Genomic DNA, 25,263 nt, shown 5'->3' on the forward strand with positions numbered 1-25,263 from the left:
TGGCATTGTAAAACAATGCGGTAGAACACATGAGAAAAAACAACTACACTCATGTTGTGTCTAGTGTGACAGCGAATATCTTTAGAAATACTCCTCGTCATGTGGTGGTGAACAGCCAATCACCGGTGCTTTAGGTCCTTACATGCAAGTACGCTACAGGTCATACAAACACAGCCGCTTGACTTTTGGAACCGAAATTTGGCACTGAAAGATAAATTATTTTTTCGATACTCATAGTAGCGGAGTTTTCTGTTCGATACCAATAAAGTATCGCCGTTCGGTGCCCAGCCCTATGTGCACCCGAGTGTTGCTCACACACACACTGTAGACTTCCACTGTAGACTGTGGCATATAACGGTTATGGTAATTTGGGGATGTCAAATAACAATCATGTTTCAGCATGTTACAATTAGGGATGGGGCCGATCTGATCCAGTATCGGTATCAGGACCGATACAAGCTCAATTTACGTATCGGATTTTCCCGGTACAACCTGCGGAGATATCCGATATCCATGAGCCATGTCTGTGTTTCAACGTTGTCTGCTGAAATTACTCCAAAAGTGATCGGAGAATAGAACGGAGGCACGGCTCAATAAGACAGATTTATGAGACACGCCCCCGCTCAGAAAATCCATTCCGCAGTTTGCAACCCAATAGCAGGATAGCGTTGAGCAGTATTGTGGCTAGCAACCGTCCGGTGTGTGGAAATACTTCACACTGGAAACACCACAGAGCAAGACAGCAAAATGCAATGTTTGCAAAGCAGTAATTCAGAGAGGTGGAAGCTCGCTAACGATGTACAACACAACGAATGCAATCAAACATTTAAAAAAGCACCACGTTAATGAGAACATGGATTTTTTTGCCATGGGGCAGAAAGACAATGAGAGTCGTCAGGAATCACTTCTGGAGTCATTCTAGAAGCAAGGTAAACTCCAGACAGACTAAAGGGATTACCAAGAAGTAGCTCAACTTCATCGTACTCTATGACCAACTGTTATCATTTTATTAATAGTGTGTGTAAGATGTTTATACTTGCACTTTTCTTATATTTCAAGACTCAAGTATTTGACATTTTGGAAATGTAATAAATATTGACATGACAATCGATTTGAAACCCTTACAGTTGCATTTTTTTTTTTGAATGAGATTTTTCCTGTAAACAGGATGTCCTGTTTTTCTGACTTCCTTTTCTGACTTTATACTTACGTCGTTGCCTTTTGGGACATAAATATGTATACATATGTACATATTCATACTTGCCTTTTGAGAGAAGTTTATTTCAGCATAATATAAAATCAACAATAATAATAATAAACACAACTCTGGGGCCTGTTGCACAAAAGTAGAATTAAGACATCCGGGATAAATGACTCAGCTGAGCTCAATAAAGCCAAAACATGTGCGTCCAGGCTTAATTGGTTGCACAAAGACCAAGCCAGGATGAGCAGACACGGATTCATTAAGCCAGGTGAAACCAATCCTGGATATGTGCGCGCTCACGGCTCACTCAAATAGACCCCGCCACAGATCACAGATTAACTGATTTACCATGGCAACTAGAGCCGCGTACTTTTCCCCGTCAGAAGCACAAATCCTCATGGAGGCATACGAGGAGGTAAAAGATATAATTAAGAAGAAAGGCAACACCGCCACAGTGATAAAGCAAAGAGAAAAAGCGTGGCAAAGTATTGCAGACCGCCTGAATGCGTAAGTAGTGCACAATTACACACTCACCTCTCCGCTGAAACATCACAATTACAAATCAAATATTTAATTCACATCTCCAAAAACGCAGTTGTACTGTAATTATGAAACGTTTAAAAATTTTTATTGAAATGCACTGCATATATGAGTGAAATTGTGTAACGTAACTCCATCACACTGTATAAAGCTATGATATATTATTATTAAAGCCTTACATTATTATTTTACGTTACTACGCTCAGTACGGTTTAATCTTAGCCGTTGTACTCTGCTTATGTTGTCCACCGTTTTTTTGTGTGTTTCCCCTGCTTTTATTAATGTAAAGCAGCTTTGACAGAATGAAACAATTGTGAAAAGTGCTATATAAATAAAATATTCTTGAATACATAGATGAGCTATAATAATAATCACTTTAATTTATATAGCGCCTTTCACAGACCCCCAGGAAGCACAGCAGGCCTACAACCATGCCCATGCCAGGACCAGGGCCAGAGTTGAAATGACCTTTGGCCTCCTGAAGGCACGCTTTCACTGCCTTCACAAATTAAGGGTCAACCCTGTTAGGGCATGTGATATTACTGTGGCTTGTGCTGTCCTCCACAATGTGGCCTGCCTGAGGAAGGAGAGGGCCCCCAGAGTGCCACCAGCCATGGACTGGGACAATCCGGCAATCTTCCCTGATGACGACAGTGGTCGGCTGCTGAGGGACCAATATGTGTTGAATTATTTTAGTTAGTATGTGTGCTTTCAATTTAGGTAAAAAATGTCCTGCTGTGGCAGAGGAAATAGGGTTTTTTTGGGGTTGTTTTTTTTTTTACGAATTTGGCCTCTTATGATGATTGTGCGGTATACTGTGTGTAATACAAGGCTGCAGGGAGGCTACTGCATCCATTCGTTTGTCTGTTCAGTTGATGTGTATGGATTTGTCCTGCATTTATTTTAGTGTGCAGAAATGCAGGGTGTGTTATATACAGACCTTTGAATGTGTATGTATCATTTTGTATAATATGCTTTGATTCTGTGCTTTCCATCTTGTAGAGTCACTGTGACTTCAGTTTCGAAAGGAGCTGATAGTTTACCTGCTTTTTGTCCTTATTTAATAAAGGAACATAATGTTACACATTGTGTTTTTATATTCATATGGAATGTGTATTTGTTTATATGACAGAGTACTAGGGCCCCACTGAGGAAAAAGGATAAAGTCATAAATTTATGAGGCTGGTTCTTTCTGCAGAAAAGCAACATATTCTTTTTACAGTTTTGATAGTTATGACAATGTGATACTTCATATTCTGGCACATCAGCATGTCTTTGTTTATGAAACCATACTGAAGTACAATTTCACGAAATGCCCCACATCTGTCATTTTAACAACTGTCCTCCTTTAAAACAACTGGTTACAATATTATGACTTGTCTTTTTTTTCCCCTCTGTGGCCCTAATATTCTATCATTTTATATTTAGCCTTATAGTCTATTGGAAACTGTAAATTATCTAATGATAGCAACATCATCTAAAAATCATTATTTATCCAAAATGATTGAAATTAATGATCACAAACGTTTAAATAGTGACAGTGGGTCTAGTTATATGTGATAACAATGTATAGTGAGCAGTGAAATAACTATTGGTTTCCATTTGGGGCGACTGCTGACTGACATTAGGGATGAGATTAAATAGATCCTGGAATTTAGCCTGATCTGGAGCAGGCTAGCTCCACAGAATAAATCTCCATGGTAATTTATACCATAACATATCCTCCTGCCCCCTATCCAGCTTTAGTGCAACCGGATTAGGGATCAATTGAGCCAGGATCACCAAGATATCCTGGCTTAATCCCTTATCCTACTTTTGTGCAACAGGCCCCTGGTGTCGGAATAGTATTGGTATGTGGATTGGTGCATCCCTTTACAATGAATTAAACAGTTTATCATACAGACTGAGAATATGGTCTCTCTCCCTCTATCTCTGTTTATATTCGTGCAGCCTATACGTGCGTGCATTCGGGGGAGGAGTTGTGATTTTCGAATAATAATACAATAATACCCAGCGATCTTCGAATATGTTTTCTTTGGTTGAAATTGTATGCATTTTGTTATTTTTCCCTTTTTCACTGTTGCAGTAAATAGTTTTCAGTTTCTTTGGAATGAAAAGTGCGTTATAAATAAAATCTATTATTATTATAGCTAGAAAGATGGACAGAACTATACAAACAGAAACTTAGCCATGGAATTAACCATGGTTTTACTACAAATAAAACCGAAACAAAACAAAAAAACTTTGGCTTTGCTACTCTAACCATGGAATTTGTGGTAAAAATGAGATCATATAAATGGTAATCAATTAGCCAAAAAATTTTTACTATAATAAAACCCTGGTTAATTTTCATAGATAGATGATAGATAGAAAGATAGAAAGATAGAAAGATAGATAGATAGATAGATAGATAGATAGATAGATAGATAGATAGATAGATAGATAGATAGATAGATAGAACTACACACAGACAGAATTATAGACATACATATACAAATCGACAGATTTTATAAGAATAACACAGAATGACATAAGGGGTGACTATGTTATACCACCCAGCTACAATTGTGACAGTCTTCATTTATATACTGCCTGACAACCGAATAAACCATGTATTAATGTAATTTCAACATGTATGTATATAGACAACACTTCCATGATGTGCAAAAAAATTATGACCTATTAAAATATTAACTTGGAAAACGTGCCTGTCATTTCTGAGCTCAGGATCGCAGTAACAAGAGATAAATGTGGTCACAGAACTACCCAACAGACCTCATGTAGACATCTTAAATTTGCATTATAAATGAACATTTGCTTTTTAATACCACTTTAAAATATTGTGGTCACAATTGTGACCGGTGGAATTAAATGGAGAAACGAGAGGCAGCTTTTCTGTTCCACAGGCAAGGATGCCTTTACTGACAAAACTTCCATTAAGGCTATTTATTGCAAGTAATTAACGTCAAAGGTCTCTATAAAACATTTGGAACAGTTTATATTAATTTAAACGCTAGAAAAGATTAAAAACACAAACCTTTCCTCAGCTGAGGCACAGACCCAGGAGCGCTCAGCGCCACCTTATGACGTCACATATCCAGACAAAATAAAAGTTCACGCTCTAAAAACTTTACATACACAGAAAACATATTCAAAAATTTTAAAAAAATTATTAACTTCATTTTTGAATCACAGATTACCAAATCTACCAATATATTTGGCCATTTTTAAGTTTCTGGCTTTGTTGGCATATTTCTTATTTCTAAAAAGTGTGTGAAATACACTTACCAGTAACTGCAAATAATTCATTTGCATTATCTTTAGTCATTTTCTTGTTTATAACAATGGATTGGAAAGAACTTTTAAATATTTTAAACTCGCTAAGAATTTGTTTAACAAAATGGAAGGTTTTTAGCGTATAATATCTAATTTATTAACTAAAACTGTATCATTATCGCAATATCTTATTCCATCTCAGTTTCTATGCAGAATATAAGGACAAATAAATTAAACTTTAACTATTTTTGATAAGCGCATTAAAATGGTTTAAATAATAAAGAAATAATCTTCTAAATGGTTATGAAATCTGGTTTCCATTTCCCAGAATTTCCTTTATTAAAATTACCATACTGAAAAGTAACCAATCTGTCTTCTATAAGGATTGGATGGAACTGAACATATGGTCTGTATTTGATCTTATTGGTAGTGTTCTTTTTCATTATTTATGTATTAAAGCTGTACCTGTTCAGTTTCTTCAATTGTCAGAAAATATGACATCATATTCAGTTGTTACTCTTCATCTACCCTTATTAACAGAAAATCGTTTACAGTTTCTAGATACACGATTCATTAATCAGTTTATTATAAATACCTATAAAATACCTAAAATATCCAGTTACAGCTGCAGGGAATTCAGAAGTGAAGATCAGAGACTGTGAATCTTCAGCATGATTCTTTATTGAGATCATACTGAGTCACACTAAAGTCATCAAGTCTGACTAAAGCAGTGCAACATGGGAGTTTTATAGACATTTTAGGAGACCGTCCTTACAGGTGAAGACAAAGCACACAATCATGAACTTAAAACAAAAGATGTAAGCAGTTCTTGTAAGTTTCACCAGCTGTAATTCAACCTGCATAACTACAGCACTCATTCTCATAGACATCGGGCAAAGTCACAGGTATTGCATTCACACAAATCAGGTGTTGATGATAATGAAGTGAATTAAAGGAATGAGGCAGAAACTCACAAAAGCATCACAGACATAAGGTCACAGCCTCACTTACCATGATGTTAGATTTGTGTGCAGCTGTGCACACAAAAGGCCAAACATTTCCGTCAAGTTTAATGTGACTCGCACATGTATGTATAAGATATGAAAAACTTCACCTTTACTGTAAATGTTTTTTTTTATTTCTTTTAGCGTGATTTTATATTTTATTTTAACCGAAGTTAACTTCTGGTTTGTTTATCGTTCTGACTAGTGGATAGTATGGCGCACTACTCAGTAGAAAACATTTTTGACATAATATTCTGGGATAACATGATATAAATATTAAGGGGGTTAGTTCCCCCAAAAATGAAATTTATGTCATTTATGACTCACCCTAATGCTGTTCAACGCCCGTAAGACCTCCATTCATCTTCGGAACACAGTTTAAGATATTTTATATTTAGTCCGACAGCCTATGCAAGTGTATGCACACTATCCTTTTCCATGTCCAGAAAGGGAATAAAAACATCATCAAAGTAGCCCATATGTGACATCAGTTAAGCATCGAAAATACATTTAGGTTAAAAAAAATCACAAAAACTATGACCATTGTCTTCTCTTCCCTGTTTGTTTTCAATTCTCAAAGAAAGATTCAAATGGTTATGAATTAGTGAATCGAATCATGATTCGGGTCGACAATGTCACGTTTGCCAGGCGATCATGAATCAATACGCTGATTCATGACCGTTTTAATCTTTATTTGAGGATTGAAACCCAAACCGGAAGAGAAGACAATGCTGAAGTCGTAGTTTTTGTGATTTTTGGACTAAAATGTATTTTTGATGCTTTAATGATCAATCCGAGATCATATGACACCAGCGCAAAAACAATGTGGACGACTCCCTAAAAAACCTTGAATGCTTTATAAATATCCAGTCTGAGTGCATACGAGAGCAACCTCTAATGTAATTTAGACTGTATGTCTAATGTGATATACTTATTCTGCTTGTTATCAGAAATAATCTCAATCTACTCTAGAGGTAATTTATTCTGGCTGCGTTTACACTTGGCAATAAAGTCCTCAAGAAATCAAAAGCAATGTTATTTACTTTATTAGCATGTTACAGATTTTAGGGTTAACAATTAATCCGTGCAAGTTAATACAAGCAAAATGCAGAAAAAAATACTTTGCCGTAGTAATCTCTAATCGAAATCTGAAAAGTAACTTCCGGTCTAGAATGGTGTTCCCTTTCCGATGATGTCAGTTTGACAGCTTGGGTATGAAAATACTTAAAGGTATACTTCACTGCTTTTTCATATTAAATTATGTTATTCCATTAACTAAAACGAGTTGATACATACCTCCCTCATCTCAGTGCGTGCTCTTAATCGCTCTGACACGCTGTGACATTCTGATAGCATGTAGCTTTAGCCCACTAAACCCAGTTCATTCATTATAGTACCAAACAGAGATCAAGTTAGAAGCGACCTAACACCTCCACGTTTCCCCTATTTAAATACAGTTACACGAATAGTTGAACAATCACATATGGTGACATAAAAAAAAACGTGGCGCTTTTCTAAGCTGATTAAAAAGGAGAACTATAATGTATGGCGGAATAGCATTTCTGAGAGTACTTCGACTCTGCGCAGTAAAAAGTCACACCTGAAAAATCCTCCCTGGCATCTCTCCCTCACCCTCTTATTTCTATCAATAGAAACTCACTCAAAAAAAAAAAAAAACGATTGGAGGGAAACCCACTCCCCTCCGACCGTTAGTCTGCTATGAGTGAGAGATGGAGAGGAGGAGTGCTGAAGTGAAACCCTGCCCTCTATTCAATATTCCGTTTCACTTGGAAATACGTCACAGGACTGAAATAAAATCAGTTGCAACTTCCAGTTCACTGGAATTTTAAAATGCGATCACCGAGATCCAATCAAGCAGATCGGCTCGTCAGTCAGGACACAGTATATTTACATTTGTTCACATCAATTGGTCGCCATCTGGATTACTGACAGGATTTATATTTAAATTAGGTATGTAATAGGTCTTTATCACTGAATGCAAATCAACTTTCGCTTTATCCTGTATTAATGTCAGTGTCCATAGAGCAAGGGATCTTTGTGATGTATTCATATATAATCAATGTTTATCTAGAAGTCTGTTTCCCCAAAATTAATCTTATATTATTGAAACAAAGAAACGTTATTCCAACGCATTGATTGAAAGGCGAGCGTGCAAGAACTTATATAGGATACTGTACAGAAAAAAGGCATTAATGGGTTAATTTACCCAAACATGTTAAATTCTGTCATTACTCTCCCTCATGTCATTCCAAACCTGTAAAACATTAGTTCTAGCCTAGAAATCTAGATGCACCCTAGCGGCAGCAAATCTAATCTGTATAACGACTTTATCCACCAAGTTATTGACGTGAACTCGACGCATTTTTGAAAACTTCCAATCTGGCTTCCGTTTTGGCCACAGCATGGAAACAGCCTTACCTTAGTGAGGGTTACAAATGGCCTGCTAATGACAGCTGATGCCGGGTCACCATCACTCCTTGTCATCCTGGATCTTTCTGCAGCGTTCGACACGTTTGACCATGGGATACTTCTCAGACGACTCATTCTATTGGACTTGATAACACTGTCTTGCAATGGTTTGAGTCATACCGCACAGACAGATCTGAATTTGTGGCCATGGGTAGCTCAAGGTCCCTTTCACATGCGGTTGGTTGCAGAGTACCTCAGGGCTAGGACCTCTTTTATTCAATCTCTACATGCTTCCTCTATGTAAAGTCAGCATTCGCTTGGGAATTTCATTTCATTGCTACGCTGATGATACACAATTATATGTGAAAATTGACACTCATTCATCATTATCGTCATCGTCGTCTTCATTATCAACACTTTCTGCCTGTCTGGAAGAGATAAGGATATGGATGAACTTCAACTTTATCCAGCTGAACAGCTCTAAGACAGAAGCCATCCTCATTGGTTCCCCTCATCAGATCAGATCATCCACCATAACCTGTATTACATTTTCTGGCCAGGACATTCCTCTGTCATCCATAGTCACCAATCTCAGTGTTAGGTTTGATCCACACTTAACTTTTGAGTCCCGCATTTAATATCTTTGCAAAACATCCTTTTGTCACCTCAGGAATATAGCCAGACTCCGTCCTTCACTCACCCTTCATGATGCTGAGAATCTTGTTCATGCCTTTGTCTCCTCGAGACTGGATTATTGTAACACTCTTCTCTATGGGATTTGTAGCAAGAGTATCCAGAAACTCATACAAAACAGAACATACAAAACAGTGCCGCTAGGATCCTGATGAGAGCGCGTAAATATGAACACATCACACTAATTCTTCAGTCTCTACATTGGCTTCCTATTTCCGCTCGGATCGAGTATTAAGTTTCCCTCCTTACACATCAGTGCATCCATGGCAATGCTCCCGCCTACCTTAAAGAACTCAATGCTCCACAAATCGCAGCACGTTCTCTTCGCTCCTTAAAGACACATCGACTCAATCCCCCTTGGATTTAGACCCGCACCATTGGGGACAAAGCCTTCTGTGCCGCTGCTCCACGCGTGTGGAATGCCCTCCCTGAACATCTGAGGGCTCCGCAAACAACGGTTATTTTAAAAACGGGACTAAAAACTAGGGCTGAACGATATGATTGGTTCGCAGTGCCGCTGCTCACGGCCAAACATTCACTGCTAAAATGCGCGACAAAGAGGATCAGAAGTTCTGGCACCAGAAATCATCTTTTTGGGACTATTTTGGCTACATAAAGGAGGATGTTGAACAAAAAGAGGTACTTTGCATGGAGTGTCTTAAGGCCACAAAACAAGAAAACACCACCAATTTGTCTGATCACTTAAAACGGCACCACAAAGATCTTTACGACGAATACAAAGCAGGGCTCGACATTAACGCTTGTCCGGAACATGTGGATGTTTTGAAGGGACAAGTGAAAGAGAATTTTACTTGCCTGACGGACAAGAGCCGGATTAAAACAAAAAATAACTAGAGAATCACCAAAATGCAAGAATGTTTGTGCATTAATTTAGTGTAAGTGGCGATCGATAGTGGATAATATATAATGAACTGACGATAATAAGGGTCGCGCTGTTGACGCTTGTGCAGCCTCTCGAGGAAAAATTACAACACTAGAGCGTTTTCCTGAATACCATCACGACTGTAAATGACACTGATTTCATATGACAGTTCCATAAACAACTAATTAACATTCACTTAAGGGGGGGGGGGGGGGGTGAAATGCTGTTTCATGCATACTGAGCTTTTTACACTGTTAAAGACTTGGATTCCCATCCTAAACATAGACAAAGTTTAAAAAACTAATGTTGGACATTTGATGGAGTATTTCTTTGTCAAAAATACTCCTTCCGGTTTCTCACAAGTTTCGGAGAGTTTTTTCGAGTATGGGTCGGCTTGACGTTAATAGAGCGGAAGGTCCTTCTCCCGGTAGGGTGCGCGCGCATGTGACTAGAGCGAGAGAGGAAATGCACGCCCATAAACACTCTCGCAAGCTGCAGATCCAGTCATCCGTGAACACTTATGACACGCCTTGCTCCACTTTATTCCTATGGGTGACGTCCAGCGACTTCAACACTTCAGCACAGCATTCCGGGAAGGCAGCGCCGCATTTGAACCAATTTGAAAGCAGAAATGCCGGGAAGCTTCACAACATCGCGGATTTCCGCGGTCACTGCTGTCACAGGACTGTGTGTGTTTTTGACGGAGCGGTCCCAGCGATAAAGGTTCGGTCCTGGTTTGGAAGCAGCCGGTGAGTAAAACTGCTTCAAATATCTATGCTGTTGGCTATCGTCAAGTGAGTAAACATCAGTAAACGACACGATCACGTGCTTCGTCATTCAAATGCGCTAAAGGTTACTCCATTGTTGTTCTATGTATAACGTTACACTAGTCTGACGTGCAAAACCCTTTTGCTTGCTACTGCTAAGGTTTAGTCGCATACAATAGTCCATAAACCGAATCATGTCCTCATAAACTGCGAGTAAAGACACACAAATGTTGACAGGCCACTAAATACAGTACATACCACAGAGACGGACGTCCTGCTGTTGCTGTTTCTCCTGTTCAATTTATTTCAGCCTGATTCTGGATCACGTATTAGCGGAATCAGATCGATAGCCATGGGTTTCTCCACGCTTGAGGACGTCACCGCTTTGCGAGCTCGTCATTCTTTAGCTCCGCCCACACGATACGCCTCCAGGCGCTCGTTTTTTTCCCGGAAAGACTCGGTGCAGCCTATAGTTGTATCAGAGTGCAATTAACTGCAAAAGTTTGACACGTCTTAAATGTGAATGTTTATGGTTTGAATTATTGAATGTATTTGAAATATGGTATACCTTAAGAAAGTGTTTTTGCATCATTTCTGCTATTTGTCTTAAAGGGGTCATATAATGATACATGCACTTTTACAAGTTGATTGTACAGAAATGTGTGTTGGCAGTGCCTGTACACAACCATCCTTGATGATAAAAATCAATCCAGTTTTTTTTTTATCTCCTTATGTTTTCTCAGATATCCTTATATGTTTCCCTCTCTCAAATTGAGCCGTCTGACAATGTGACATCATACATTTTAATAACCTTTATATTAATCTCTGCAAATCGCTTACACGCTTCACGATGAATATGGCTAAAGTTTACAGGGTAAGTTACATTACGGCATGCTTTCTTAAAACTTCCTTAAAGGGATCCCCTGGTGTTGAGACTTGTATGGCTTAATATAACATAAATGATGTCTCTTACTGAATTATGTAGTAGAAAACCCATGAAAGATCTACGTTATTTTAAAAATCGATTTTATATTTGGACCATGGGCGGCGCCATTTTGTTTGCGTTCTAGGTTGATGACGTAGAGTGGTTGAACTCCTCAATCAGCTGGCATTACCCGTAGCTATTTTTACCACAACGCAACTCGAAAATTGTTTCAGAGTTAAACAAAACCAATGAATTCCTTTGTAATTATACTTAAAACACACTCAAACATACATGTGCACACAAACTCACCTACACAAGTCACAAACAGATCGGCGGGCGCGCACACGACAGGCTCTGTCTCAATCGAGATGTTGGGCTGCTCAGTCTCCACGACAGGGGCTGAATCTGAAATCGACCCTATACCCTTAAATAGGGCATTATTTGAAGGGACGGACATTTGTAGTGTTGTCCGACACCATAGTGGACATGTTCGAGTGCAGTCATTCAGTCTCACGTTCACCGCAATAACGAGTGTACAGCCGATTTACAAACAGCTGTCCGACTTCACGCACTCAAACATACATGTGTACACAAACTCTCTCTCTCACACAGACTCTCACACACACCCCAACAGATCGGCGCGAACACACACACACACACACACACACACACACACACACACACACACACACACACCCCAACAGATCGGCGCGAACACACACACACACACACGCACGCACTGCCCGCGCATACATAACCCTCAATCTATTCCCTGTGTTGATATCCTGTTCAACACATCCTGTTCCCTAGATAGACTGTTGATAGTAGATTAACTATAATGCCTAATGTGACCAGCAGAGGGAAATATCTAGGTAGGACGATGGAATAAAGTAACGTGAGGAAGAGAGGCAGTTTTGGTGATGATGCATGCGATTGAGACAGAGCAGTCAGGTGTGTGTGTGCGCGCCCGCCGATCTGTTTGTGACTTGTGTAGGTGAGTTTGTGTGCACATGTATGTTTGAGTGTGTTTTAAGTACAATTACAAAGCAATTCATTTGTTTTGTTTAACTCTGAAACAATTTTCGAGTTGCGTTGTGGTAAAAATAGCTACGGGTAACGCCAGCTGATAGAGGAGTTCAACCACTCTACGTCATCAACCTAGAACGCAAACAAAATGGCGCCGCCCATGGTCCAAATATAAAATCGATTTTTTAAATAACGTAGATCTTTCATGGGTTTTCTACCACATAATTCAGTAAGAGACATCATTTATGTTATATTAAGCCATACAAGTCTCAACACCATGGAATCCCTTTAAAACAGCAGCCAGAAAAATGGAGCGCAGCTGGAAGAAAACAAAACTGGAGGTTTTTCGCAATTTGTGGAAAGAGAGCATGATTGCATACAGAAAGGCCATAAAAACTGCTAGATCTGCTTATTTCTCAACTCTTTTAGAAGAAAACAAACACAACCCTAAGTATTTATTCGATACAGTAGCTAAATTATCAAAAAATAAAGCTTCAGCTTCAGATGTTTGTAAACAACACAGCAGTAATGACTTTATGAACTTCTTTACTAGTAAGATTGATAATATTAGGAATAAAATTATAATCATGCAGCCGTCTATTACAGTATCACTTCAGACAGAGCGCTGTAGTGTCACTGAGGAAAAATTACACTCATTCACTACTATAGGAGGAGAAGAATTGGCTAAACTTGTAAAATCATCAAAATCAACAACATGTATGCTTGACCCTATACCGACTAGGCTATTAAAAGAGATACTTCCAGAGGTCATAGATCCTCTGCTTAATATCATTAATTCATCTTTGACATTAGGATATGTACCGAAAACTTTTAAGTTGGCTATAATTAAACCACTTATTAAAAAAACGCAACTTGATCCTAGAGAATTAGTCAATTACAGGCCAATCTCGAATCTACCGTTTCTATTAAAAATACTAGAAAAGGCTGTGTCTTCACAATTATGTTCCTTTTTAGAAAGAAATGGTATATGTGAGGATTTCCAGTCAGGATTTAGACCGTATCATAGCACTGAGACTGCTCTAATTAGAGTTACAAATGATTTACTCTTATCATCTGATCGTGGTTGTATCTCTCTATTAGTGTTACTCGATCTTAGCGCTGCATTCGATACTATCGATCACAATATTCTTCTGAATAGAATCGAAAATTATGTTGGCGTTAGTGGAACTGCTTTGGCATGGTTTAAATCATACTTATCTGACCGTTATCAGTTTGTAGCAGTAAATGAAGAGATGTCACACCAATCACAAGTTCAGTATGGAGTAGGGGTGTCAACAATAATCGATTCGGCGATGCATCGCGATGCGGGGCATGAACGATTCAGCATCGATGCGGCAAAGTGCCATAATCGATTATGTCACTGTTTATTTTCTGGCGGAAGTTTCAAATACTTCCGGTTCCGAGAGAATAACAACAACAACAAGAGATGGCTGAGGCAGAGGGAGAGGACCGCGATAGACGGGTTATTAAAAACGCGCTAACGACCCGAGGTGTATAGGATTGTACGTATATATTTTTTGCACAATAATCAATGAATCTATAATGACGAAAAACGCCGCAATTCACCTTTATTCCACAAGGTGGCAATGTCTGATACGCAATGATGAAGTGACGTTTCACTCATAGTTACCTCGGACAGAAAACGAAACAATAATCTGCAAAACTTGAAATGGCTCAGTGATTTACCGCAGAAAGCAAGTACTAAACACAATCATATGTTAGTGTCACTGTCTCTTGATGATGGATGTGGTCAAGAAGCTGTCAGTGATCAAAATATTGATTTTGAAGACATTGAAAATGAGTTTGGAGAATATGCTGGAGATCGCGAATATGAGGCAGATGCTGAATATACTGGTAAACGAGCTCTGATGAGGTCATAGGATGATGGTATTAAACATCTGCTCACACTGAATCCTTCCAAGCTCCAAAAGGTAACGAAATAGGTTTTATTTTATTCTTCTGTAGCTGCTACTCTAAAATCAGGAGTTTTATATATTATCACGACAGGTAGAGGTCTATCCATGTTAAATATAGATCTGGGTCGCTAACGACCTGAATATGTAAGAATGTTTGGTGAAACAGTCATGCATTTAAGGGCTAATTGCATTTTATTTAATTACATTTTATTTTATTTAATAACTTTTATGTCAAAGATACAGGAGACACATAGCAGCCAATACAACCTGTTGTTTAATATCTGCTTGTATTGCCTCATGACTGATGAAAAATTTGCTTTGTGTGCAGTAGAATTTTGATGCATCACAATGCATCGTAGAATCGAATCGAATCGAATCGTTACCTGGTGAATCGTAATCGAATCGAATCGTGAAGGAAGTGCCAATGCACACCCCTAGTATGGAGTACCGCAAGGCTCAGTGTTAGGACCGTTGCTTTTCACCCTGTATATGCTACCACTGGGAGATATCATTAGGAAACAAGGCGTTAGTTTTCATTGTTATGCTGACGATACTCAGCTCTATATTTCCTCACGCCCTGACGAAACCTACCAATTCACAAGATTAACGGAATGCATGAGCTGATATAAAAAATTGGATGAATAGTAATTTCCTGCAACTTAATTCAGATAAAACTGAATTTTTAATTATTGGACAGAAAAGTTCCACAAGTAGTAACCGAGAATACTGTCTAACACTTGATGACTGCTCTGTCAAGCCCTCGTCGTCAGTGAGGAACCTGGGTGTGCTCTTTGATACCAATCTTTCATTTGAAAGCCACGTTTCTAGCATCTGTAAAACCGCATTTTATCATCTTAAAAATATATCTAAATTACGGCACATGCTTTCATTGCAAAATGCTGAACAGTTAGTACATGCGTTCATGAGCTCAAGGCTAGATTATTGTAATGCTCTACTGGGTGGTTGCCCTGCTCGCTTAATAAACAAACTCCAGCTGGTCCAAAATGCAGCAGCTAGAGTTCTTACTAGAACCAGGAAGTATGATCATATTAGTCCAGTTCTGTCAACATTGCACTGGCTCCCTATTAAACATCGCATACATTTTAAAATCTTGCTTATTACTTACAAAGCACTAAATAGTTTAGCTCCCCGGTACTTAAGCGAGCTCTTAACGCATTATACTCCATCACGTCTATTGCGGTCTCAAAACTCTGGCCAGTTGATAATACCTAGAATATCTAAATCAACTGCAGGCGGTCGATCATTTTCCTATTTAGCTCCTAAACTGTGGAATAGTCTTCGTAGCATTGTTCGGGAAGCAGACACACTCTGTCAGTTTAAATCTAGACTAAAAACACATCTCTTTACCATGGCATACACATAGAACATTTTTAACTTTTTATTCAATTTTTTTTATTCAATTCAATTGACTGATTGTTAGGCTGCATTAACTAGGTCAGCCGGAACCGGGAACACTTCCCATAACACCTGATGTACTCGTTACATCATAAAAAGAGTGGCATCTACGCTAATGTTGTCTCTCTGTTTATCCCGAGGTTTATCCCGGATCAGTGCCCTGTCCGGATCGGATGGTGGACCTGCCTGGACATGACCAGCTCATCCTGGAGTGTCTGCTGAGCCGTGTCAAATGGTGTCTCCTCCGAATTTGCCTCACTGGCACGACATGCTCAAAACCCGTCTTCGGCGCAATAATTCCGATCTTTCATGTATTCATACTCTTGTGTAATCGACGCACCATCCCATCATTTATTTCCAAATAAATCTGTCTCTTCCGTTATACCCTGAAATTTTGAATATTCCAATCTAATATGATTTCTGACCTGTAAGGTTGCCAGAATAATAATCTTACACGGTGTGTTAATAGGCCAGAGGAGAACTGGCACCCCGACTGAGTCTGGTTTCTCCCAAGGTTTATTTTTCTCCATCACGCCCTGATGGAGTTTTGGTTCCTTGCCACTGTCGCCTTTGGCTTGGCTTGCTCAGTTGGGGACACTAAAAATATGATTAAAGTTATTCAACTTATTATACAAATAAAATGTATGAATTAGGTCTTATTTAATTCTATAAACTTAAATACTGATCTGCCAACATTGTTGCTATATGATAAATTAAACTAAACTGATAACATTACTGTTTTCTCCAGTACGACTGTACAGCCAAATCTAATTTTGTCGCAATATTATCCTGTTTGACACTGTGAAGCTGCTTTGACACAATCGTGATTGTAAAAGCGCTATATAAATAAAGTTGATTGATTGATTGATTGATGCTTTCTATGTATGACGTTCTCGATATAATTCATAATCCCACTTTTATAATTAACAATGTGTTATTGTTATTGTGTTATTACAAACTGTGTGTACACTGGTGATCAATTTAACGTGGTAACACTACACTAAGCTTACTATTGTAGGCTTATAATGGTGTTTGTTACCGATTAAGAAGTAATGTCAAAAAAATTGTGTTGTAACAGTTATTACACTGGATAGATAATGTTACGTAACATTATCACTGACAACAAGCCTACATTTACAAGTTTTTCCATGACCATTAGCTGTAACATCAATCTGTCAATGAACTAAGTGTACATCAGTAAACACAAAGCATTCATCGCTAACGTTACCCTACCAGTACATACAAAGATAGATCAAAGTGACATTACGTTAACCAACCATTCAGAAACGTCCTGTTTAAGCCTTAATTTTCGAACTTCAGTGGGGCCGTCATCTTGTTCCGGTTCCGAATGCGGTTCAAATTGATACGGTTGCTCAGATGTGTCCTCAAAGACTCAAGTTGCCATTCTTTCTCCAAAATATACCCTCAACTGTTATCAAGGCAACGTTGTGTCAAAACACCCTATAGAACAGAGGGCTAGGGTGAGCAAAGCTCATTATCATTTAAAGTCACATGCACTGATATGGCTTGCTGAAAACAGAGCTGTTTTTGAACAGGTAAAATAATAATAAATAATATTTTTCTACATTTATATAGTGCTTTTCTGAGTCCTCAAACCGTTTTACATATAGAGGGGGGAATCTTCTCAACCACCACAAATGTGCTGCATCCACCTGGATGATGTGACGGCAGCCATATTGTGCCAGAACGCCCACCACACACCAGCTTATGGTGGAGAGGAGACAGAGGGATGAAGCCAATCGGGATATGGGGACGATTAGAAGCCCATGATGGACAGAGGCTAATGGACTAATTTGGCCAGGATGCCGGGGTTACACCCCTACTCTTTTTTCGAAGGACATTCTAGGATTTTTAATGACCACAGAGAGTCAAGTCCCCAGTTTACAATAAATTCTTACAATACTAATGAAAATTTTTAATTAAAGTATATTACACATTTTTCATTTAGACACCAAAGAATCATATTAATCAATGTACAAATTTGACATTATATGACCCTTGTAGGGTTGGAAGTAGCTCCTGTTCAAGTGCACTTTCCAGGGTAGAAGGTAGGAAAAACACATGTAACAGGTTGCCTGGAACACGGCATAATACACTCGTTTATGATGCGATACTTCAAAATGCCCATAAAAACAGAATGATAGATACAGCCACAATTTACAACTCCACAGAAAGCTCTGCAGTTTTACAATTTTACAGGATATAATGAACTATTTATTTTGGGTTTACTTTGATTTTTGAAAAGAGGTTAGGTCTTGATAAATTTAGCTCAATGTACAATGAATTTTACAACAATTAATAGATACTTTACTGTATAATCACTATTTATATTCTCAAAATAATGCATGTTTACTTTCTAACAAAAATAAACTTTATTAAAATTGAACAAGAAAAAACTTCATACAATGATATCATCACAATAAAACATCCTTCCAGTATCTTTACAGCACAATTATTTTATTTTATTTTTAGATGAATCGCTTTTGGTTTAGGTGTGTGTGAACACAAATTTAACCTCATGGTGAGTGAGGGCATCACCTTTTTTCTGTAATGCTCTTTGTGCTTCTGCATCCTTCCTTTAATTCAGTTAATGATCATCAACACCTGATTTAAGTGTGAATGCAATACCTGTGACTTTGCCTGATCTCTACGAGAATGAGTGCTGTAGTTATGCTGGTTGGATTAGAGCTGGTGAAACTTATTAGAACTGCTTACATCTTTTGTTTAAGTTCATGATTGTGTGCTTTGTCTTCACCTGTAAGGACGGACTCCTAAAATGTCTATAAAACTCCCATGTTGCACTGCTTTAGTCAGACTTGATGACTTAAGTGACTCAATGCAATCTCAATAAAGAATCATGCTTAAGATTCACAGAGCCTCTGCTCTTCACTTCTGAGTTTCCTGCAGCTGTAACTGGATATTGTAAGCATTTTAATATTGTTTCTAATAAACTGGTTATTGAATCTTGTGTCTAAACGTAACACAATTCACTCTTAATAAGGGTAGAGGAGGAATAGCAACTAAATATGCTATTGTAATATTTTCTGACAATTGATGAAACTGAACACATGTGGCTTTAATCAGTGAACAGTATTTATACTGCAAAAAATATTTTGAACAAATTTAAAAGGACATTACAAAACAATAAGATAAAAAATAGACCCTGTGTTGATTTCCATCCAATCCTTTTAGATGACAGATTTGTTACTTTTCAGTATATGTTATTATGAGGAGTAAAATTTTGTTTGTAAATCAATTTGCAACAGAAAAGGAAATCTGTGGGATCAGCTGTTTTAAATCCCTCACATTCAAAAGTTATCTCTAATCGTTTGTAATGTGAAGAAAGATACTTGACTTTAACCTTGACTGGGAATATTACAAATGATCTGTTGTTGGTATTATTAATATGTGAGAGGGATCGAAAATTTTTTAATATTATTTCTGTGTTTTCTCTGTGTTCATTTCCATTATTTTAGCGTGTGAACGGGACTTTTATTTGATCTAATGATATGACGTCATAAGGCTGCGTCTGCGTTTCAGCCGAGGAAAGGTTCGTTTTTTTAAAAGTGTTTTATCGCTATTAATTGTTCAGACTAGAGCTGTGTAACTAATTAATTATTAATGCTGTACAAAATAACATTAATGGTCGTTTTTGTGAGTAACATCCATGTGAGTAACAGAAAGGGTAGTTCTCTACCTAAATGAATGAGTTTTTCAAAAACACGAATTTGGTCACTGGCGAATTGTGATGAGAGAGACTGAGTTAATAGAATGCTTTAAATACATATTATAAGTAACTACATATGAAATGTATGTATAAATTGCTTTCTTTTAATAATATGTGGCCCTGGACCACAAAACCAGTCATAAAAGTTTTCTCTTTTTTGTCCTGCAATTGAGATTTATACATCTGAATAAGTGAGCTTTCCATTAATGTATTGTTTGTCAGAATAGTACAATATTTGTACGAGATGCAACTATGTGAAAATCTGCAATCTTAGGGTGCAAAATAATCTAAATATTGAGAAAATCGCCTTATAAGTTAGCCAATTTAAGTTCTTGGCAATGGATATTACTATATATATATATATATATATATATATATATATATATATATATATATATATATATATATGCATTGCCAAGGACTTAAACTATTAAGATTTTAAGATATATCTTAAGATCTTGATGATTTTTGGCATAAAAAGAAAACCTTACAATTTAGACCCATACAATGTATTATTGTATATTGTATGTATTGTTTACCATACTACAAATATACCATGCGACATATGACTGGTTTTGTGCTTCAGGGTCACGTTTGTAGGTTTCTTTTTAGTTAATCAGTCCACTAACTCACATTCTGAATGAATCCCTTGCCTAGTACCTTAATGCACTGATACTGAACTGGTATCAGTAACTAGGGAGCTAATTGATATGCACCCAGAGATTTAACTTTCTGTTTATTCTCATCTGAATCATGACAGTGTCCAACACACAGAACAACTCCTGGTGAAGCGACTGAGATCTACATGACACTATTATAAAGATGGCGTTTATTAAAAAGGAGAATGAAGACCAGAGGATTGAAGAAACATTCAGAGTGAAACAAGAAGATACTGAGGAACAAATAAAGATGACGTTTATTAAAGAGGAGACTGAAGACATTACGGTTGAAGAAACATACAGAGTGAAACAAGAAGATACTGAGAAACAAACAAAGATAGCGTTTATTAAAGAAGAGAGTGAAGACGTAACGTTTGAAGAAACATACAGTGTGAAACAAGAAAATAATGAGGATCAAACAAAGATGGCATTCATTAAAGAGGAGAGTCCAGACATAAAAATTAAAGAAGTATTTAGTGTGAAACAGGAAGATACTGAGGAACAAACAAAGATTGTGTTTATTAAAGAGGAGAATGAAGACATGAAGGTTGAAGAAACATTCAGAGTGAAACAGGAAGATACTGAGGAACAAACAAAGATTGTGTTTATTAAAGAGGAGAATGAAGACATGAAGGTTGAAGAAACATTCAGAGTGAAACATGAAGATCACAAGATGGCACCTGTGAACTTCCAGGACACAAGTGTGTGCGTGCTTCCTTCTGGTCGTGATAACACTGTGAGGGAAGAGGAGAATAGAGCAAATTTGAGCGTGTTTAAAGTAAAAAAGAACAGACTAATCTATCAGCGACAGGAGAAAAGATCATCACTACATTGCTGCGTACCTCAATGTGCTAATTCATCTCGTTATAACTCCGAGATAAGCTTTCATGCGTTCCCGATTGACTCAGAAGTCCGGGCTCAGTGGTTAGCCAAAATTTGCAGGGACCACTTTAGTCCTACTAAAAACACTAGAGTGTGTAGTGTACATTTCCAACGAAATGATTTTGTTTTGACTACTAAGGGACTAAGAAAAATTAAAAAGGGAACTGTCCCGTCCCTTTTTGCGTGAAGGTGCAGATCACCAGAGCAATTTTTCAATAGTTTTTCTCTTTTTGTGGTGGCAACAAAAGACCTTAAAACGGTGTGGTTTCAATTGACCTTTCAGAAAGCCCCTCCCCTCGAACGCAGATGAGCCAATAGCAGTTGAGCATCAGTCGCATGGGCACCGGAACTCGGACATCTTTAGGTTTCAAAAATTATCGAGTTCTTTTTTCTTGTCTTTTTTGTGCGATTAATTGATTTATTGACTATCTGTGAGTTTAAATATGTTCAAGGTCTACATTATCTGTCTTACTATAGTTTACGGGTAGTGAAAGGGAGAGCTTGCACGCAGTTTATCAGAGTTGTTTTGCAGATGCAGATTTACCAGTTATTGATCGGCCCTTGGGGTCCAGCTGACCCCGATGGACTTTTCCTCCATTTTTAAAAAGTGTTCCCTTCATCTCAGGGCTATGAAACTCTGTGACTTTTCCTAAATAATCTATCTAAACATGCAAAAAAAATCTGGGCTTGATTTGGTTTTTCTAAAGATGTGTAAAACCTTTTTTACCTTTTAAGTCCCTCGGGGTCAGATTGACTCCACATTGAAAATGAATGGGAAAATGTAAAAAAGTATTTTTTTCACTTTTTTTTTTTTTTTTTTTAAACAAAATAAACTAAATACAGTATAAATCTGAAAATTTCTACATTTATATCAAGGTCTGGTCCTAGAGCATAAACACAAAGTGGAACAAACTTTCTATCTCATACACACACACGTACACGCACACAAACACACACACACATGTATGTGACTGCAACAGAGCATTTTTAATGAAAATGGCAAATAAAATAAACAAAAATGGCATCAATCTGAAATATTTTCATACATAAATGAAGGACTAATACTAGAGCACAAATGCAATATGGAGCAAGCATGTTCACTCACATACACACAAACACAAAAAAACACGTGTATGGGGCATTTTTTAGATTTTAGCAATGAATGGGAAACTGTAAAAAAATATTTTTTCCCCCATTTTGTTTGTAAAAAAAACTAAACTAAATCAAGTATAAATCTGAAAATTTCTACATTTATATTACATTTATATTTTATTTGCCATATTTTATATGGCAAATAAAATAAGCAAATATTACATAAATCTAAAATATTTTCATACATAAATGAAGGACTAATACTAGAGCACAAATGCAATATGGAGCAAGCATGTTCACTCACTCACACACACGCACGCAGACATGTGTATGGGGCGTTTTTTTTAGATTTTAGCAATGAATGGGAAACTTTAAAAAAGGCTTTTACCCCCACTTTGTTTGTAAAAAAAATCTACTAAATCAAGTATGAATCTGAAAAATTCTACATTTATATCAATGTCTGGTCCATTCCAAAGTGGAACAAACTTTCTATCTCATACACACACACACACACACACACACACACACACACACACACACACACACACACACACACACACACAAACAAACAAACACACTTCTTCACTCCTGTTCATTACTGTTTATTGGTGCTGTTGTTTTGTTTTGTTTTCTATTGTGTTCGTTTTATTTACTTTTCTAAAATTATTTTCTTGTTCTAAAAAATAAATAATTTGTGATAAATCATTTTCTGAAACTGTGATTACAGTCTTTTAGTGGCAACTTGTAACATTTCTGCAAATGTATGTATAATAATTTGCAAAAGCAAATAATTCAAAATATATCAACAACAAAAATAAATACAAAAATACAGATTTTGAATGTATTTTAGAATGTTTAAATATAGATTCACAAACTGTATATTATAAAATTGTGAGAAGTTGAAGTATCAAGAAAAATGAAGTGAAAGTGAAATGAGTCCCTATATGGACCTCTAGTGGATAATGTGGTCATTGCACTTTATATCTTAAATTATAAAGACTAACGTTTTTTGACAAACCTGCAGATGGCAGTATTCTATCTCTAACACATAGAGCAATGTCCAAAAACAATTTAAAAAACAATTGTTAAAAAACAATTTTATGATTAAAATCATAATTTAAGTGATTTTTTCCATGAGCCAATTTATGGCATAGTTAAGGAATTGTGCAGTAAATAGGTAAAAACCTACAAAATATCCACAAAAACGCAGCATAAATGAATAGATGAAAAGTAAATAAAAGAAAAAATGATATATAGTTTGCCATATCAATTTTTTATATTTCCTTATGCAATTGCTCTGTAAAAGTTTGGGGTCTATCTGACCCCAAGGGACTTAAACGTAAACCCTATTGAGGAACGATCTAAGGTTAACTGCACCCACGAAAAGACACATGGTCTGTATATGTTTGTTTATTGTTGTATAGGTGTATGAGTGTTTTTGTGTAATTTGCTGTGTTAATGATAATGCAACAGAGAGAGAGAGAGAGAGTTTGTGAATAAGATGTTAATGAACATGCTTTGTTTGTTAAGCTCTCACAGTGATTTGTTTGGAGTAAAAAAAAAAACGATGTAATAAACTTCATAAACCATCAGTAAAGGTTGCTCATCATTCAGACAGGGTATACGCTACATTTTGTGTCCAAAAACATCTTGGGAGGAGGTTTTCACACTGGCAGCTGTCAGTGTAAGAAATAGCAAATCCATTTGTTTGTCTGAGTTAGCAACAGTAGAGGGGCGGGGCTTACCGATAGGTCAATTGAGCAAATCTGTCATTAGCATTGTCAGGGTTTATGGCATGTAGATTGTCCTTTTCAGTTGACATGTTGGCCAGGACGTTGAGCCTGTTTTGGCCCATGGTGGCTTCTTAGCCACATGTGGAGATGGCTCAAGGCACTGCAGGAGCGTTCACATTGTCAGATAAACTTCGGCATGGGAAACTTATCTACATCGAGCATTTGGTACACATTGGCTGTATTGTCTCTTTCTCCATCCTTCTCTTTAGGAAACTTTTAGCCACCAGAAGCTCTTCTGCCTTAAACTTAATCTTATAATGTGAAGCAAGATTTTTGAGAGCTTCTTCAGAGAAGAAAGGTCTCTGTAACCTCTGAATACCTACATGAGCTCTTCTCTCACACCTGAAAATCGATTGGTGAACTCCTCTACCATCCTGTCCAGACACGGACTCCACCACGAAATCATCAAATCTTTTTTTGTTTCTGCCTGGGACCAACTGGGATCTGGATGTTGTTTGTATCACATAAGGCCATGACCCTCTTGAACACATCTTCACCACTAGAGATTGTGCAAAGCTCTTTTAAAAGAAGAAGGCCTGCCATCTTGTACTGAACTGCTTTCCAAACTTCAAGTCCAAACCTTCCTCTTGCATGTACCGTTGTAAGCCTGTAGTTATGCCGTGTATTTTCCATCACCTTCGGCTTGCAGAGCTTTGACTGGATTCCTAGGGCCATGGATGTGTTCGTAAAATGCAATAAAATCAAGAATCTGTAATTTGTTCATTCTCTTTAACCTTTTTTTAACTGACAAAAGTACAAAGAAAAAACTAAATTTCACCGGCCAAATGAATCATATTTTTGTAATTATGAACTAATTTTGAATTTGATGGCTGCAACACACTCCAAAAAAAGTTTGGGCAGAAGTGTTTACTAGGGCACCAAAGACCTAGCAAAAATTTAGAGCATCCTAGCAACCGTAAAATTTAATAAATAAGCCATATTTTTAGCTTCAGAACATAATACAGACTTATGAATACCATAGCAAACA

General features: G+C 37.3%; 2 protein-coding genes across 2 annotated transcripts in view; one reads left to right on the forward strand and one right to left on the reverse strand.

Annotated features, from left to right (window-relative positions):
* LOC137049075 (zinc finger protein 721-like) overlaps positions 1-4,836 on the reverse strand; it is a 66,785-nt gene extending 61,949 nt beyond the window's left edge. The window contains exon 1 of the mRNA XM_067427463.1: positions 4,782-4,836. The gene's annotated coding sequence lies outside the window, so the exon portion shown is untranslated. The remainder of the gene's footprint in view (positions 1-4,781) is intronic.
* A 14,802-nt stretch (positions 4,837-19,638) lies between these two features.
* Positions 19,639-22,811, forward strand: LOC137049712 (gelsolin-related protein of 125 kDa-like). Its single transcript, XM_067428338.1, has 2 exons — positions 19,639-19,672; positions 20,610-22,811. The coding sequence occupies exon 2, from the start codon at positions 20,672-20,674 to the stop codon at positions 21,575-21,577; it is 906 nt and encodes a 301-aa protein (XP_067284439.1). The 5' UTR covers positions 19,639-19,672; positions 20,610-20,671; the 3' UTR covers positions 21,578-22,811.
* Positions 22,812-25,263: the final 2,452 nt, after the last annotated feature.

This window comes from Pseudorasbora parva, chromosome 20, assembly GCF_024679245.1.
Source record: "Pseudorasbora parva isolate DD20220531a chromosome 20, ASM2467924v1, whole genome shotgun sequence".
Classification (NCBI taxonomy): Eukaryota; Metazoa; Chordata; class Actinopteri; order Cypriniformes; family Gobionidae; genus Pseudorasbora; species Pseudorasbora parva.